Source organism: Maniola hyperantus, chromosome 3 (genome assembly GCF_902806685.2).
Source record: "Maniola hyperantus chromosome 3, iAphHyp1.2, whole genome shotgun sequence".
Lineage (NCBI taxonomy): Eukaryota > Metazoa > Arthropoda > Insecta > Lepidoptera > Nymphalidae > Maniola > Maniola hyperantus.
Window position 1 is genome coordinate 4,490,910 of NC_048538.1, and position 14,350 is coordinate 4,505,259.

General features: G+C 43.0%; 1 protein-coding gene across 4 annotated transcripts in view; it reads right to left on the reverse strand.

Moving 5' to 3' along the window:
* Positions 1 to 14,350, reverse strand: part of LOC117996571 (nascent polypeptide-associated complex subunit alpha, muscle-specific form-like) — a 128,347-nt gene that overhangs the window by 2,540 nt on the left and 111,457 nt on the right. For 3 of the 4 annotated variants that reach the window (XM_069509560.1, XM_034984648.2, XM_069509562.1), the window contains 6 exons: positions 10,816 to 10,954; positions 8,866 to 9,101; positions 6,447 to 6,610; positions 5,128 to 5,364; positions 4,317 to 4,490; positions 343 to 3,770 (listed from right to left, as the gene is read on the reverse strand). In XM_069509560.1, the coding sequence (XP_069365661.1) occupies positions 343 to 3,770; positions 4,317 to 4,490; positions 5,128 to 5,364; positions 6,447 to 6,610; positions 8,866 to 9,101; positions 10,816 to 10,954 (4,378 nt within the window). The remainder of the gene's footprint in view (positions 1 to 342; positions 3,771 to 4,316; positions 4,491 to 5,127; positions 5,365 to 6,446; positions 6,611 to 8,865; positions 9,102 to 10,815; positions 10,955 to 14,350) is intronic. The other variant, XM_069509561.1, reaches the window with a different exon arrangement.

Consider the following 14,350-nt stretch of genomic DNA (forward strand, 5'->3'; position numbering starts at 1 on the left):
CTGCCACAATACAAGATTATATTATACTTAAACTAAAACTCAAAAGCAATGGAAAAAAACAAAAAACCAGCAAAGTGCGAGTCAGGCTCGCGCAATGAGGGTTCCGTACTACAGTCGTATTTTTTCGACATTTTCCACGATAATAATTCAAAAACTATGATGCATAAAAATAAATAAAAATCAGCAAATTCCTGAAAGACGGGCAACGCATCGGCGGTTCCTCTGGTGCTGCAAACGTTCATGGGCGGCGGTAATCACATAACATCACGTAACCCACCTGCTCATTTGCACGCTATCTCCATATTTTTTTTAAAAGATCTGGTAGTAAGCAGTGGTACTGACCTGGGCGGCGCGGGGCGCGCGGCCCCGGCTCGCGTGATGGGTGCGGGCTTGGCGCTCGGCTTCACATCTCCATTCGTCAAGAGCTGCGGCGGCCCAGGAGCCTTAGGTTTGGTCAGGTTTCCAGTCTTCTCGGTCGAAACAGGTCGCCTCATAAAGGCGACCTCGGTCCTCGTCGTCTTGGTTGCCGTGGTCGTAGTCTTGGGCACTGCGGTCGTCTTGGGTGCTGCGACCGCCGTCCTGGGTGCTGTGGTCGTCGCCTTGAGTGTTGCGGTCGTCGGTTTAGGCGGTGCTGGGGCGGGTTTTGCCGCAGGGGCCTTGGGGGCCAGCCGGGTGATGGGCGCTGGCCGTGGGGCCGCAGTCGTGCGCGGGACGGGCGCCGCAGCAGCGCGGGGCGCGGGTTTCGCGGCGGTTTTAGCGGGAACGGTGGCCGGCTTGGCGGGAGCGGCTGTCGGCTTGGCGGACGCGGCCGCGGGCTTGGCGGGCGAGGGGGCGGACTTGGCGGGCGAGGCGGCCGGTTTGGAGGCGGCACGCGGCGCGGCCGGCGACGCCTTGGCGCTGGAGAAGCGCGCGGCGGGCGTGCGGGCGGCCGGCGTGGCTGGCGAGCGAGCCGCGGTCGTAGCGGAGGCGACGCGTTTGGCCGATATCGGAGTTCGCGTGGCGGTCGTTTTCGGCGTAGCCTTCGAGTCGGTTTTCGCCGGCGTCGTGGGAGACTTCTTGGGGGAGCTCGGTTTGGCAGCCTTCGCGGTGGCCGCGACGGCGGCGGCGGTAGCGGCGACGGCGACGGCGGCCGCGATGGGTGCGTCGCCGACGGCGGGCGTGGGCGGCGGCGTGGCGCCGGGTCGCACGACGTCCTCGTGCTGAATCTCGCTAGTGACGGGCACGCATATTTCCTGCGCCCTCGATTCGGGAATGCCGATGTCTATGTCTGTGACTAGTTCGTTGCGAGGTCGTTCTTCGGGCACGATGTCCGGTGTCGAGGCGCTCATTTCAGATAATTGTTCGGATTTTACTTCAAACTCTTGTGGAGGAACTTCTGACACGGATTCGATTAAGGGAGCGGATGATGCAACGAGCGCGGGCTCGTCCGTAGGTGCGATGGGTTCCGCAAGTGTCGGCTCGGGGGTAACGATCGTGTCTACGGGCGCTGGCGAGAAGATATCGTGTCGCTCGGACATAGTTTCAGTGGCTGCCGGTGCGACAGGCAACGGCGAATCTCTGAGCGGCTCACATAAAGGTGATTCGATATGTCTATGAATAGGTGACTGTGCTTCAACAGGTAGTGGAGATTCACTGTGAGACCGGCACGGCTGATCGGGCACAATTGTTTCAATTGATTCTTGTACAAATGGAGATGATTCTTGATGTTGTTCTCTTGAGAAAATTTCCTCAAAGTTTTGTTCTACAGGAAGAGGCGACCTATGGATTGTTTCTTCAATGTTGTCAACTGGAAGAGGAGATTCTCGTTGTATATCATCAGGGACAGATTTTTCTTGTTCAAATTCCAGTATCTGTTGTGAGTCTAATTGTGCTTCAATTTGTGGCTCAATTTGTGATTCTATTTGTGGCTCAATTTGTGATTCTATTTGTGGCTCAATTTGTGATTCTGTTTGTGGCTCAATTTGCGATTCAGTGATCAATACTTGTTCATTAATTGTAGTTTCAATAGGTAAAGGTGATTCAGAAAAAAGTGTGTCTTTAGTTTGTGATGCTTCACTGAGAAGCGTTGAATAAATAAGATGTGCATCATCTGGTAAGGGTGACTCAGATGGTAGGGGTGATTCAGAAGGTAGGGGTGATTCCCGAGGCAGGGGAATCTCTGCTGGGATCGGAGGCTCGAGATCCTCTTGTGCGGGTAATTGTGACTGTGATTCGGGAGACTGTGAGGGTAATGGCGACTGTGCTGGTGCAATAGACTCTGAAACCTCTAACTCAGTGGGAAGAGGAGATTTTGCGAGAGGTGAAGTTGTTGGTTCCGGTGCGTCGAAATGTGCAACCGAACTGGGAACTGGTGATTCACTGGGTAAGGGAGACTCACTGGGCACTGGCGACTCATGAGGCAGCTGTAACTGTTGGGGCAGTGGTGACTCACTGGGCTCTGGCGACTCATGGGGCATCTGTGACTCTTGGGGCAGTGGCAACTCACTTGGCAACTCTGTCTCTTGGGGCAATGGAGATTCTTGAAGCCCTGACAAATCTTCTTGGGGAAATGGTGAACTTTCAGGTAAAGAAGTGTCTTGTGGCAGTGGAGACTCCCTCAATAAAGATTCTTGTGGAGCGGGCGAATCACATAAGGGAGAATCACGCGGCAATAGAGACTCATTCGGCAGCAAAGTCTCGCTCGGCGCGGGGGAATGTACTGGGGATCCGCCTGGCATCTGTGATACAGGCGCTTGTAATTGTTCTACCTCTTGTTCAGTTTCTAATCTTATTTCAGTATCTACATCGAATTCTGACGGCTCTCTATTATTATCATGGTTCATATTATCTTGTTTTTCGTCAGCGTCAAATCCATCGAAATTTGTAAACTCTGGTTCTTTATGAACATCAACTATGACATTTTCATGATCCATCTCTGGAGAGTTAGAGAACTGTTCAATTAGTTTCTCTTCTAAGTCTGGAGTGGTTTCAGATTCTGTGATTTCATTAGTGATTTCATTTTCAATATTATCTAGTTGGTCAACTTGATCGCTTGTCTCAGAAATATCAATATGATCCGAGTGAGCTAGCTCATCTTTGACTTCACCAGCTAATTCAGCTTGGACTTCTTCTGAGGGAGATTCTTCAAGTTTACTCTCCATTTCAATATCCTGCGAGTTCTCGTCCTGTGGTGTGATGGCCCGCGCATCTCTTTCACTCTCTGAAGGTTCCAGTAAGTCTTCATTCGTAAAGCCTAACTCTGAACTTTTGCCATCAGGTATTTCTGGTATTTGCTCGAAAAGAAGCTTGTGAGATTCAGGTGTATCTGTTTGAACAACTGATTCCTGAATGTTGCATTCAAACTCAGGGTTTGAATAGTTTTGTATGTTGTTTGTGTTGTTAACATTGAAGTCCATGAAGTTATCTAAGTTGGTAATATTGTTCGCTATCAACTGTTCATCGAACCTCATTCTATCGTTATTTGGTTCCTGCCCATCTTCTAGACTGAACAGGTTTGATTTCTCACTAGGGCATACATTTTCTTTGTCATCACGGTCACTTTGATGTCCTCCATTTGGTTGCATGTCCTCATCGTCGCTGTCAGGTAGAGGTTGAACTGCATTGAGGTCCACGCTCGGCTCCAGTTTACCGAAACGTTCACAAGTATCATCGTCCTTTTCCTGATAGAAGCTCATGCTCATTGGATCCCTTTCTTTGTTTTTAAGTCTTTCAAAGAATTCATCATCAACTTCAGTGTTGAAAGGATTTGTTTCAGTGTGTGCAGGAAATACCTGAAACATTAATGGTTTGTTAATTTTAATATTCATACTATATGATTTAAACTAAAGTCAACACTTACCTAAGCTGCTTGATCAAGAATTGCTCAAGCATGTGCTTGTCGCTGTATAAACATTATATTTAGGGTTTGAGTTTCTATTGCTTTTTTTCGATTTTGTATCTTGTGTGGTGCTGAACAAATCAGTGATAATGTTCAGATAATTTTTCTTCAAAGTCAAAGACATTTATTCAAAGTAGGCACGTTGTACACTTTTTGATTGTCAACTGTTGAATTTTAAGATAATGGATGTAATGCTGATAATCTAATTCCGTTAACTTAAAACTAAAGCTACAAAGGTTCCAAATGCGCCCCGGTTTGAGAAGAGCCCACAAAAAAGTCAGCTGGGTATTTTTTTAATGTCAGTTAACATCATTTCACAGTATTACATAACTTATAACAATCATCAAAGCTGCTAAAGCAATTTAATCCCAAGCTTTCTTATCATTTAAATAATTAAACCTTTACATTGTAATCTTAATATTTCACTTGTAATACCAACCTGAATATTACAAAAATCTGTGGTGTCCTTCTGTATTCTTTCAAAGTCTTGTATAAGATTGTTGTCTTTGTTCTTCTCTTTTTCAATTCCTACATTGAAGCCAAACCCTAAGCTCTCCATCTCATCCTTGTCATTGCCATTCAAATGTTCTGTCACACCTTCCATTGATATGTTCTGAAATTATCAAAGCATATAGTTTTTACTCTTAATTCTTAATTATACTAAAAATTAATATTTCAAGTCTATGTTTGTTCATTAATTATGCATTTTCTAATCGTTCATCCAATTGAGTTGAAACTTTGTATAATTGTTGGTGGGATTTGCAGGAAACTTTCTGACATAGTACCACAATATACAACCAAATGGTGATGCGCGAGTCGCATTACAATGCATACTAAGTATTACCTAGTATTGGACATTAAAAAAATTGTAGATACATCAATACTATTATTATCGGCGGTTTCTCTGGTGCTGCAAATGTTCATGGGCGGCGGTAATCACTTAAAATCAGGTGACCCACCTGCTCGTTATATCTATTTAAAAAAAAAATATAAATGCGAAAGTGTGTCTGTCTAGCTAGCAGACACCTTTCACGGCCTAACCGTTCAACCGATTTTGACGAAATTTGGTACAGAGATAGCTTGCATCCCGGGGAAGTACATAGGCTACTTTCTATCCCGGAAAATGAAAGTTCCCACGGGATTTTCAAAAACTTAAATCCACGTGGACGAAGTCGCGGGCATCATCTAGTCTAGTAATTAATAAAATACTCAAAATTCCTCAATTCACAGAAAGAAGTGATATAACTCACATGATGCCCATTAAGTTGGTCACAGTTATCCAAGTCCTGTAACTCAGCCGGTCGTACCACAGCCTCAGTCTTGAATTGGTTTGCATCTGGCAGCTCAATGTCATCCATCGGCATCGGTTTCCTTGGTGACTCGGCCAGCAGCACGTCAGAGCCGCCCACCCCGCCCGGTACAAACACCGGCGCGTCAGGGTTGAGAGGTGAACTGTTCATGTCTACTGAACTACTTTCCCAGGCAGACTAGAAGGAAAAATTTCGATTAGTTGTTGTAGCTTCTCTCCACTCCACTCAGAAATAATTGAGGCTCTGAATTATCACTAATACCTAACATTATTATTAAGAGTGAGTAACGAATAGTACCTACAAGTGATTATTTTACATGGTTTACATAAGAAAATACTTTATTAACTTACTAGATGATGCCAGTGACTGTGTGGATTTAGGTTTATAGAAATCTCGTGGGAACTCCTTGATTTTCCACGATAAAGAGCCAATGTACATCCCCGGGACGCAAGCTATCTTTGTACCAAATTTCATCAAAATCGGTTGAACGGATGGGTCGTGAAAAGTTAGAAGACAGACAAACAGATGGACACACTTTCGCATTTATAATATTGAGTATGGATAGTATTAGTATGGATTTATATGTAAAACATTCACATTCCTGAAGCCACCAGCTGCCAATGAATACAAAAACTGTCCCATTCTCAAGTACACAATGGAATAGCAATGCATAGCTATTTTTAGACCACATTATCAATACACATTTCTCGGAAACTAAGAATGTAACTTACACTGAATTGTAATCAAGGATTCTTTCTACATTGCTGCATAAACAATCAGATATATTGTGTGTAGAAAAGTACTTAAGTACCTATATGTTATTGTAATACTCTTTGAATGCTTTGTTTATCTATGATCACACTTTAAAACAAAGAAATGAAGTACAAGTACAAGTAACAAACACCTAAAATAGAAACAAATTCAGTAAAAATACTATTTTAACAACAAACTTTGATAGGTAATAATTGCATCATAATTTTTGTTGTTGACCGAACATAATATAATATGGAACTCTTTTTGTTGTTGGTTTAACATGAACTAGCTACTTAAGAACTTTTCTTTGAGAAGGCATTTCGAAGTACTGCATTACCATTGAATCCACCAAGTTTTAGTTAAATTTCCTGTAAGATTCAAAAATACATAACAAGGCTAGGCTCCTTGCTAACTTTTACTAAGTTATGAGTGAAGTTAGCTGAAAGCCCAAAATCGCGCCTGTTAGCATATACAGTAAGGTTACTAGGAATCAAAGGGAAACTCACATTATCTTGACCAGGTGTCTCTGAGCGTGGTGGCTCGTCGGCCTCCTCGCTGGGGATCTGTTCTCGTTCACCCTCGCCCTTGAAGTAATTCCACTCGTCTTCGGACTCCTCGCCACTCTCCGCTACATTATCCACCAAGTTGCCGTCGACGTGGCTCGATTCCACTGTACAACGCAAAAATAACACATTTACAATACTGTTTCGGCGTTACGAACGCGTTGTTTCACACCAGGATCATACGATCATCCCTTCGCATTATCAACAGGTGACACACCCTGCCAAAAAAAACAGACGCTATGTCGATCATATGTTTCAATATAGGGAGTCTACTGCGTTTATCTTTGATAACGTAATTTCACCGGCGACGAAGCCGCGTGCTGCCGGTTATATTTTTACCGGTCGCTTTTCAAACTCGCGAAAACTTCGCGGACGCCATTTCGAGAACGGCTAGCGGAGGCCGGAGACACGCCCGTGAGTCGAGAAAGACTTTATCCGGGTAAAAATATGCAAGTCGAGCAGCGGCCTTTGCGGGAATCCTTCGCAGGCCGAAGCAGGGATGCGCCACAGTACGAACGATCTATTTCCAGAACACCGCTCGGCATGAATCAACACAGAAATAACCTTTCACTAACTATTTGGAATGTTAAAAATATAGAAAACATTCTCTTCACGTACCGCTAACGGTAATTTCACTGCACAGATTTTAATCAGTAATCTCCACCAAAATAAAATTCACGGTGTAAAAATATAGACAAAAAGCCGTTCACAATAGTACAAATGTCGATAGAGAGCGGAACAGAGCCCACGAGCGTTCGGTATGCGACTGATCGGTGCGGGACGGGGGCGTCGCGACGGGGCGCGAGGCGAGGGCACACGGACGGGCGGAACCGGCGCCCGGTGTCCCGTGCCCGAACCCGGTAGCGTAGGGAACACGGGCTACCGCTACGTTCAGGAATTAAGTTTTTTAAATCTCATATTATATTTTGTTCTTGATATTAATTTAGTTGATACATAGTATATGCTACTCTCAATTTAAAGAATTTGTGTACGAAACAAAAAAGACTACAAAATATCAATTAAATAATAATACATCAGTAAATTAGGTAGGTAATTATTTGAACTTTGAGGAGACCCCTAGGTATGGCTCAATTGTTAGGAACTAGTTACTATTAATCCGTCCCTCGCCACTTTTTGACACACAGATTTACTTGTTAAGAGAGGGTAAATTTGAATACATTTAGATACCTAGTAATTAATTATTCAATTTATGTAGCTATTAGTGGAAAACCTAACAGTATATTAAAACCGTGATGCAAGTACCTAGATACAGGCCACCGCACCTACACCACCCACTGTAACTTAACCAGTTTAAACAAAAGCAAATTGTTTCTAAGTAATTAATAGGTGCGAAATGCGAATCATAACCACACCTTTCAACTACGAATAACATTTTATTTAATTAATAACCTAACCTACTTATCTATCGATCTTTAATTAGCTAAATATCGAACGATTACCTAATAGCCAAACTTTACTATACCGCATAATTTCGGATATTGCGTAATTGACGCCTTTCTCGTCAAACTGGAGAATTTACACCGTATAGATTACAATATGAAGCTTGATTAGCTTAGCATCTACCGGGGTCTCCATAATAAAATATCTACCACTTGAAACTAACCGGCGCGGCGTGGCGTGTGGTGGCGCGTTGTGGTCTACAGTCTACATCCAAGTCAGCATCTACCGAAGTCTCAAGCCCAGTAGCTGTAAGTCCATTGTCATTTCGGTACAACAAGAACTTGTAGGAAGTCAAGGCGCCCCAGGAAAGAGCCATCGAGCAAGTACCGAACGGGCGCTCTCCCGCGTTTTAGCTCATACAACCGCGAGATTGGTGTGGCCATGTGGTGGTGGGTTGTCCTTCGGTACTATCCTTACCGCCTCGACTGAAATTTCCGTTGGGTCATTTCTAAATAGGCAATAAGCGCAACAAGCTTCAAGAAAGTTTACCGGGCGTGGTTTTTTAAAATAAAATGCGTGTGCAGGCGGCTTCGGAGGTGCAGGCTCGTCTCTCAATTCGGCGTCGTCTTCTACATTTAAGTCGGCATCTACTGCAGTCTCCGGCCCCAGATCTTCGCTGTCGCTATCAGATACACCATTCTCGCCCAAGTGCAGTCTCTACTTTTCCTCTCGACTAATACCGTGTGACAAGCTTCCAATTCAATCCCAGCATGATAAAAAATCCTTGAACTTGCCGGCATGTGCATTGTGCAGGCATCGTCGGAGGTGTAGGTTTGTCCCTCAATTATTCATTATGGCATCTACCACTGTCTCAGGCCCAGCACTATCCTAACCACCAGACTGAAACTTCTGCCAGGGATCGGCAAGAAGGCTTAGTCTGTAGCGCTACAAAAAGGCTTACCAGCGTGTGCAGGCGGCGTCGGAGGTGCAGGCTCGTCTCTCAATTCGGCGTCGTCATCTACATCGAGGTCGGCATCTACCGCAGTCTCCGGCCCCAGGTCTTCGCTGTCGCTGTCAGACACACCATTGTCGCCCCCTTCGGCGCAGTCGCCGCCTCCCGTCTCAGCGACCACGGCTTTGCAGGCTTCATCCTTCAAGACGAACGGTGGCACGTTCGTCACCCGCGCGTTGTCCAGCCTGTTATTACAGCCATATTGAAATCTATGTCATTATTACAAGTTTTTAAAGTTTACTACTTACAACAAATACTAATACTACTAATGTAATCTTTTAATTTACTAAATCATCATTTGCTTCTCTTTGATTATTTATAATAATTCTTACATTTTCAAAAACATTAAGAGGTTGCACATTTTGATTCTGCCTTTTATGTGTTAAAACAATGAATCACGATATAATTTACTGATAACTAGAAATAAAAGAGCATAATGACGAAATCGCCGCAGTATAATACCAACCGTTTTTTTTAAATACCTAATAGAGCGGTTATTAAACCGGTACCTATTAAAGTTTTTTTTCAATACGGAGCCAATGACATCATTGATAATGCCATATTCAAATTATTCAAGCGCATAAAGTTAATAAGAAAAGTGACATAATACTTTCATTTTTATGCCTTATCTTGAGGAAAGATAGCCAAATAGGCATGTCAAGGCTAGCGTCTACTGGCATATGTTTCCATTTAAGTGAAATTACTCGCCTTGTGAAGATTACTCATCGATAACCAGTTTGTAAAAGCATATAATGTAGAAGAATATGACGTAGATATTTCACGAATAAAACAGTAACGTGACTGACTGACTGATAGACAATGCTCAAACTAAACCAGAGAACCTAGATATTTGGGAGCAAATATTCCAACGGTAGGATTTTGAGAAATTCCAATGGAATCTTTAAAAAACTTTAATCCACACGAATTCGCGGGAAGAAGCTAGTATCTGTCATGTTCAAATTATTGAAGATTTGTGATGTAAAGCTGTCAATTGATTGTCAGGTATAAAAAAATATAGCGATTATTTTAAAATCACGATCTGCTGGATTTCTTAGGTTCACATAGATGCACAAGAAGGGAATGTCGTTAGAACAAACTTCATTGCATGATTCATTTATTGCAGGAATTTTAATAACGCTTGTTAGAACAGTGTTTAAATCACACCTGGTTGAAAGTATTCACACATCAATCAACGATTGTTCAGAAAACGCCTTATTCACACCAACGTCAATAATGTACGCTCAACCACATCGTTTTATTCCGTACAATAGAAGTGGATGGCTTACGTGTTGTCTGACAAATTTGATAATATCTGACACACAATTTGGGTGTCTTCCAAAGCAAGCGTGAATGAGATTCTGTTATCACGTTTTATTTTAGCTGCATCATTACTTCAGAGGTGTTGTTGTGGACAAGCGTAATCATAATATGGTAAGAGCAACTGCACACAAAATTCATTTACGAGCAGCATCGATGATCGGCGCGGCATTTAGATTGCTTTTCGCAAGTTGCGACTCAAATATGTTTTATCCACGGAGGAGAGATATAATTTCTCTAGTCCGTGGTTTTATCTAATGATCATAGCATTCGTTTCGGAACCTTTCGTTTACAGCGACTTCATGTTTCCTCTGAGCACATTCCAATTTCCAAAACGATTGGTCTTTTAGTTTTAGCGATTTAGTTAGGCTCCGGGATCTGTCACTTTTGAAACTAATAAAGCAATAAGTTGCGCTGAAACGCAAAAACAGCAAGAGTGCCGTAATTGTAAAGTCGCTAAATTGTGCGAGCATACAATTATAGTAATAAGTTATAGCAGGTATTTCGATACCACAGTCACCCGTGCTAAAAAATATCCTACTATTAAATAATGAACAAGAAACTATAAAGCTAATAAATTACCCAAGGTCCATGGGCGGGCAGTTATCAGCGATGATATCACGCGGGTCCTTCAGGAACACCACGATGACGGAGATGTTGTCCTCGGAGCCGGCCCTCTTCGCCTGCCTTACCAGATTCTTAGGCACCGCCTTCAAGTCATCTGTACGGACAAAAGAAAATTCTTTATAAATTTTACCTTTATTATTATCAATAGCCAATAACAGTCTACTGCTGGACTGAAGGCCTCTCCCGAGGCCGAGGCCGAGAAAAAGAAGAAGAAGAAGAGAGGGTTTGCGCATAATCACCAATGGGCAGACGGGTTAGTGATCACTGTAGAAGGTAGTAGTAGCACACGAGTAGATATTATAGACCAGAGGGGAAGCTTCACACTAGCTCACGCACACCACGACGTGCCACAGACGCTCCGTGCGCCCAGTTTGGCGGCAAACGGAGCGTCCGTGACACTTCGTGGTGTGCGTGAGCTGCGCTAGAGTGAGTGAACCTACAGCCAGCCGCTAGCATGAAGCTTCCCCTCTGGTCTATATAATATCTACTCGTGTGGTAGTAGAGTAGCACAGAGGACGCTGCTGCCCGATCTCCGTTACATTCTCTCGCCTCGTACGACACTCGCGGTAAGAGGAGGGTTGGTGACAACTCTAACTCTCTCGCCATAGCAGTCCCGGGCGGTGTGAACACCATTAACGATATAGGTAGGTACACTAGATGATGCCTAAATGCACGACTTCGTCCTCGTGGATTTAGGTTTTTTAAACACCCGTGGAAACTCTTTGATTTTCCGGGATGAAAAGTGGCCTATGCCCTTTCCCCAGGATGCAAGCTGTCTCTGTACCAAAATGAGCCATGAAAAGCAAGCAGGCAGACAGACACACTTTCGCATTTATACCATTAGTATGGCTTTAGTGAATTTATGTTTGCTAAAAATCGTGTGAGAAATCTTTATTCATTCTGGATAAACATATGAGTGCCGTACTATGTCTATGTTTGTCTCCAAGTTGCAAGATATCGTTTTGGTAAATGTTGTCAAGATCGGTTTAGTGGTTGAACCGGGCAAAGAAAACATATACACACTTTCACATTCATAATAACAGCACAGATTTTATAATTCAAATAAAATACAGATAAGAAAACGTTACGAACAATGTTTCCTAATGCTATTATTATCCTTAAAAGACCGACGTGTCATCTAGCGCGAAGTTTCGTTGCGAAGTCTATTATGTCTGCAATTAGTTGCGGCACAATGGTGAATAGAGCGGACGGATATGGAGTAACGATGTTTATGTTTCCATTTGCCACAGCTCGAGCTGTGTGAGGATGTCCTTGTTCAGTCTCAAGCTTGTCGCATGAATCACTGGCCACCGTGCTGCTATTGTGCCCTATTGGGCTCATTCTAACATACGTAGGTACATCTTTATACTAGCTCGTATTATTTTCTCGTTATTTTCTCCGAGCTATTAATCCAACTCCAATTTTGTAAAAGTATCAAAGTTGGTCAGAATTGTCGACTCTTATAAGGTTGGCTATGAACAGAACATAGTGCGCCCGTTTCGTTAAGCGCTGTCGACACGGTTTCGTTTTGAAATTCTGCAGAAACGTACCTACTGCATGCGATTTCGTTTTAATTTACATGGCTTTCGCGGGAAATTTTGCCTTTATTTTAAGGTCAAATTGCGCCAACGTCACGTTATTAGGTAATGTGTAATGATAGTTTGTAATTATGTCCCGTCGTGCGAAATTATCAAAGCACTCCCTAGAGCGGACGCACCCTATAATGTCTACTGTCTGGAATATTATCCTTGGCAAGTAGTTGTAGGACTTTTGTAGGACTTTTTGAAAATAGAGTTCGCTTGCCGCTAGGCATAGTAGATACACGCCTTGACTTTGCTCGCTATTTCGGGGCGCGGTCATCGCCACCGCCCTTTGCTTTTTTACCCTGTTTGGTCTGGCTCGCAGCCAACCGCGCCTTGTCTCTTAATAGGAAAGACATGCCTGAGATTATAAGATAATATATGGCATTCATTTCAGGAAACATGAATTTGGCTCTAATTTATGAATGCTAATAACATAAATAAAAACCAAAATATGAGTCCATAATAAAGTAGACTTCCATAACGATATCAACCATTATGCCACGTAAGTTGCTACTAAAAATGTTAATAGATGATTAGCATTTTCGCCAGCAAATATATTTATTATAAAAGGAAAAGGTGGCTGACTGACTGTTCTATCAACACACAGCTCAAACTACTAGACAGATCGGGCTGAAATTTGGCATGCAGAGAACTATCATCTGCTAATAAAGGATTTCTGAATATTCAACTCCTAAGGGGGTAAATTAGGGGTTTTAAATTTGTGTAGTCCACGCGAACGAAGTCGTCATAACACACTGAATCATTTACTGTTGTCAACGAGTTTCAAATGAAAACTAATCACACCCACCCTCACCCGTATTCCCGCACGGGCTATGCGCGTGTCCGGGGCGTCCCTCCCCGAATGCCATTTCGACCTGTCGCGTAGTATACTTGTTGGGCTTCTCTATTTAACTTAAGAATCGAGATCAAAATTAACGCTATCAAAAGGGCATCAGCAACATAAATACAAGCAATGCAACAGCGATGATAGCACGGTGGTGATTATGACAGCGATTACTGCGGTACTTGCCTACCTAACGGTGGTACGGGAGGAATGTGCCGTCGGCCATTGTTCCTATAGCTGAGCAAAAACGGATCACGTCAGCGCATACTAAGCCGAACACCTGCCCTCTTGATAAGTTTTAGGTCGCGATTATAAAAGCCGTGCACGACTTAAAGGTAAAACGTGATTGTGAACTATAATTGCGGCCAAAAAAAATTTTACACAGTTCACGATGATACCACTATTTCAGTAGCTAGAAAATCTTTAACCGAGGATTTAATTTGACAGTTTTTGTATTAGAAATACATACTTATAATTTATATCAAATTCATCTAGCGATTGGAAAAACAATGATAAATCTATGCTTCAACAACAAGTTAGAGAAATTGAATTGACTGTTTTTTTGGCTGTGTGAACAAAATGACAAAACATCAGACGAAGCAAGTTTATACTTTGACCTTCTTTTTATAATGTAAAGTTAGTAAATCATATTATAAATAGCTTCAAATAGCAAAATGCTTACACTAAACAAAAACTTTCAAGAGCCAGTCAAAATTAGTTATATTTATTTAAAACAATAATAATAAATTGCAGTGCCAGGTTTTTAAACAAGAATAAATCTATGATTAGAACTCAAACTAAATAAAAGATGAAGAATTGTGAAGAACGACGAGACGACAGATAAAATAAGGCCTTAGGGCGGTTTCAGACTAGCGTTTTATACGCGCGTATGAGCTCGTTTTTGGAAGCGCATGTAGGCGCGCCTTTTGGCACACGCTCAACTCGTACGAGCGTTGACGCGCTTCTAAGCTCGTATAAGCGCGAGCCGCGAGAGACCTCCCCGCAACACCACCGCCCGCCGGTTCGAGCGAACACGCCGAAATATGCCCGTATACGCTAGTCC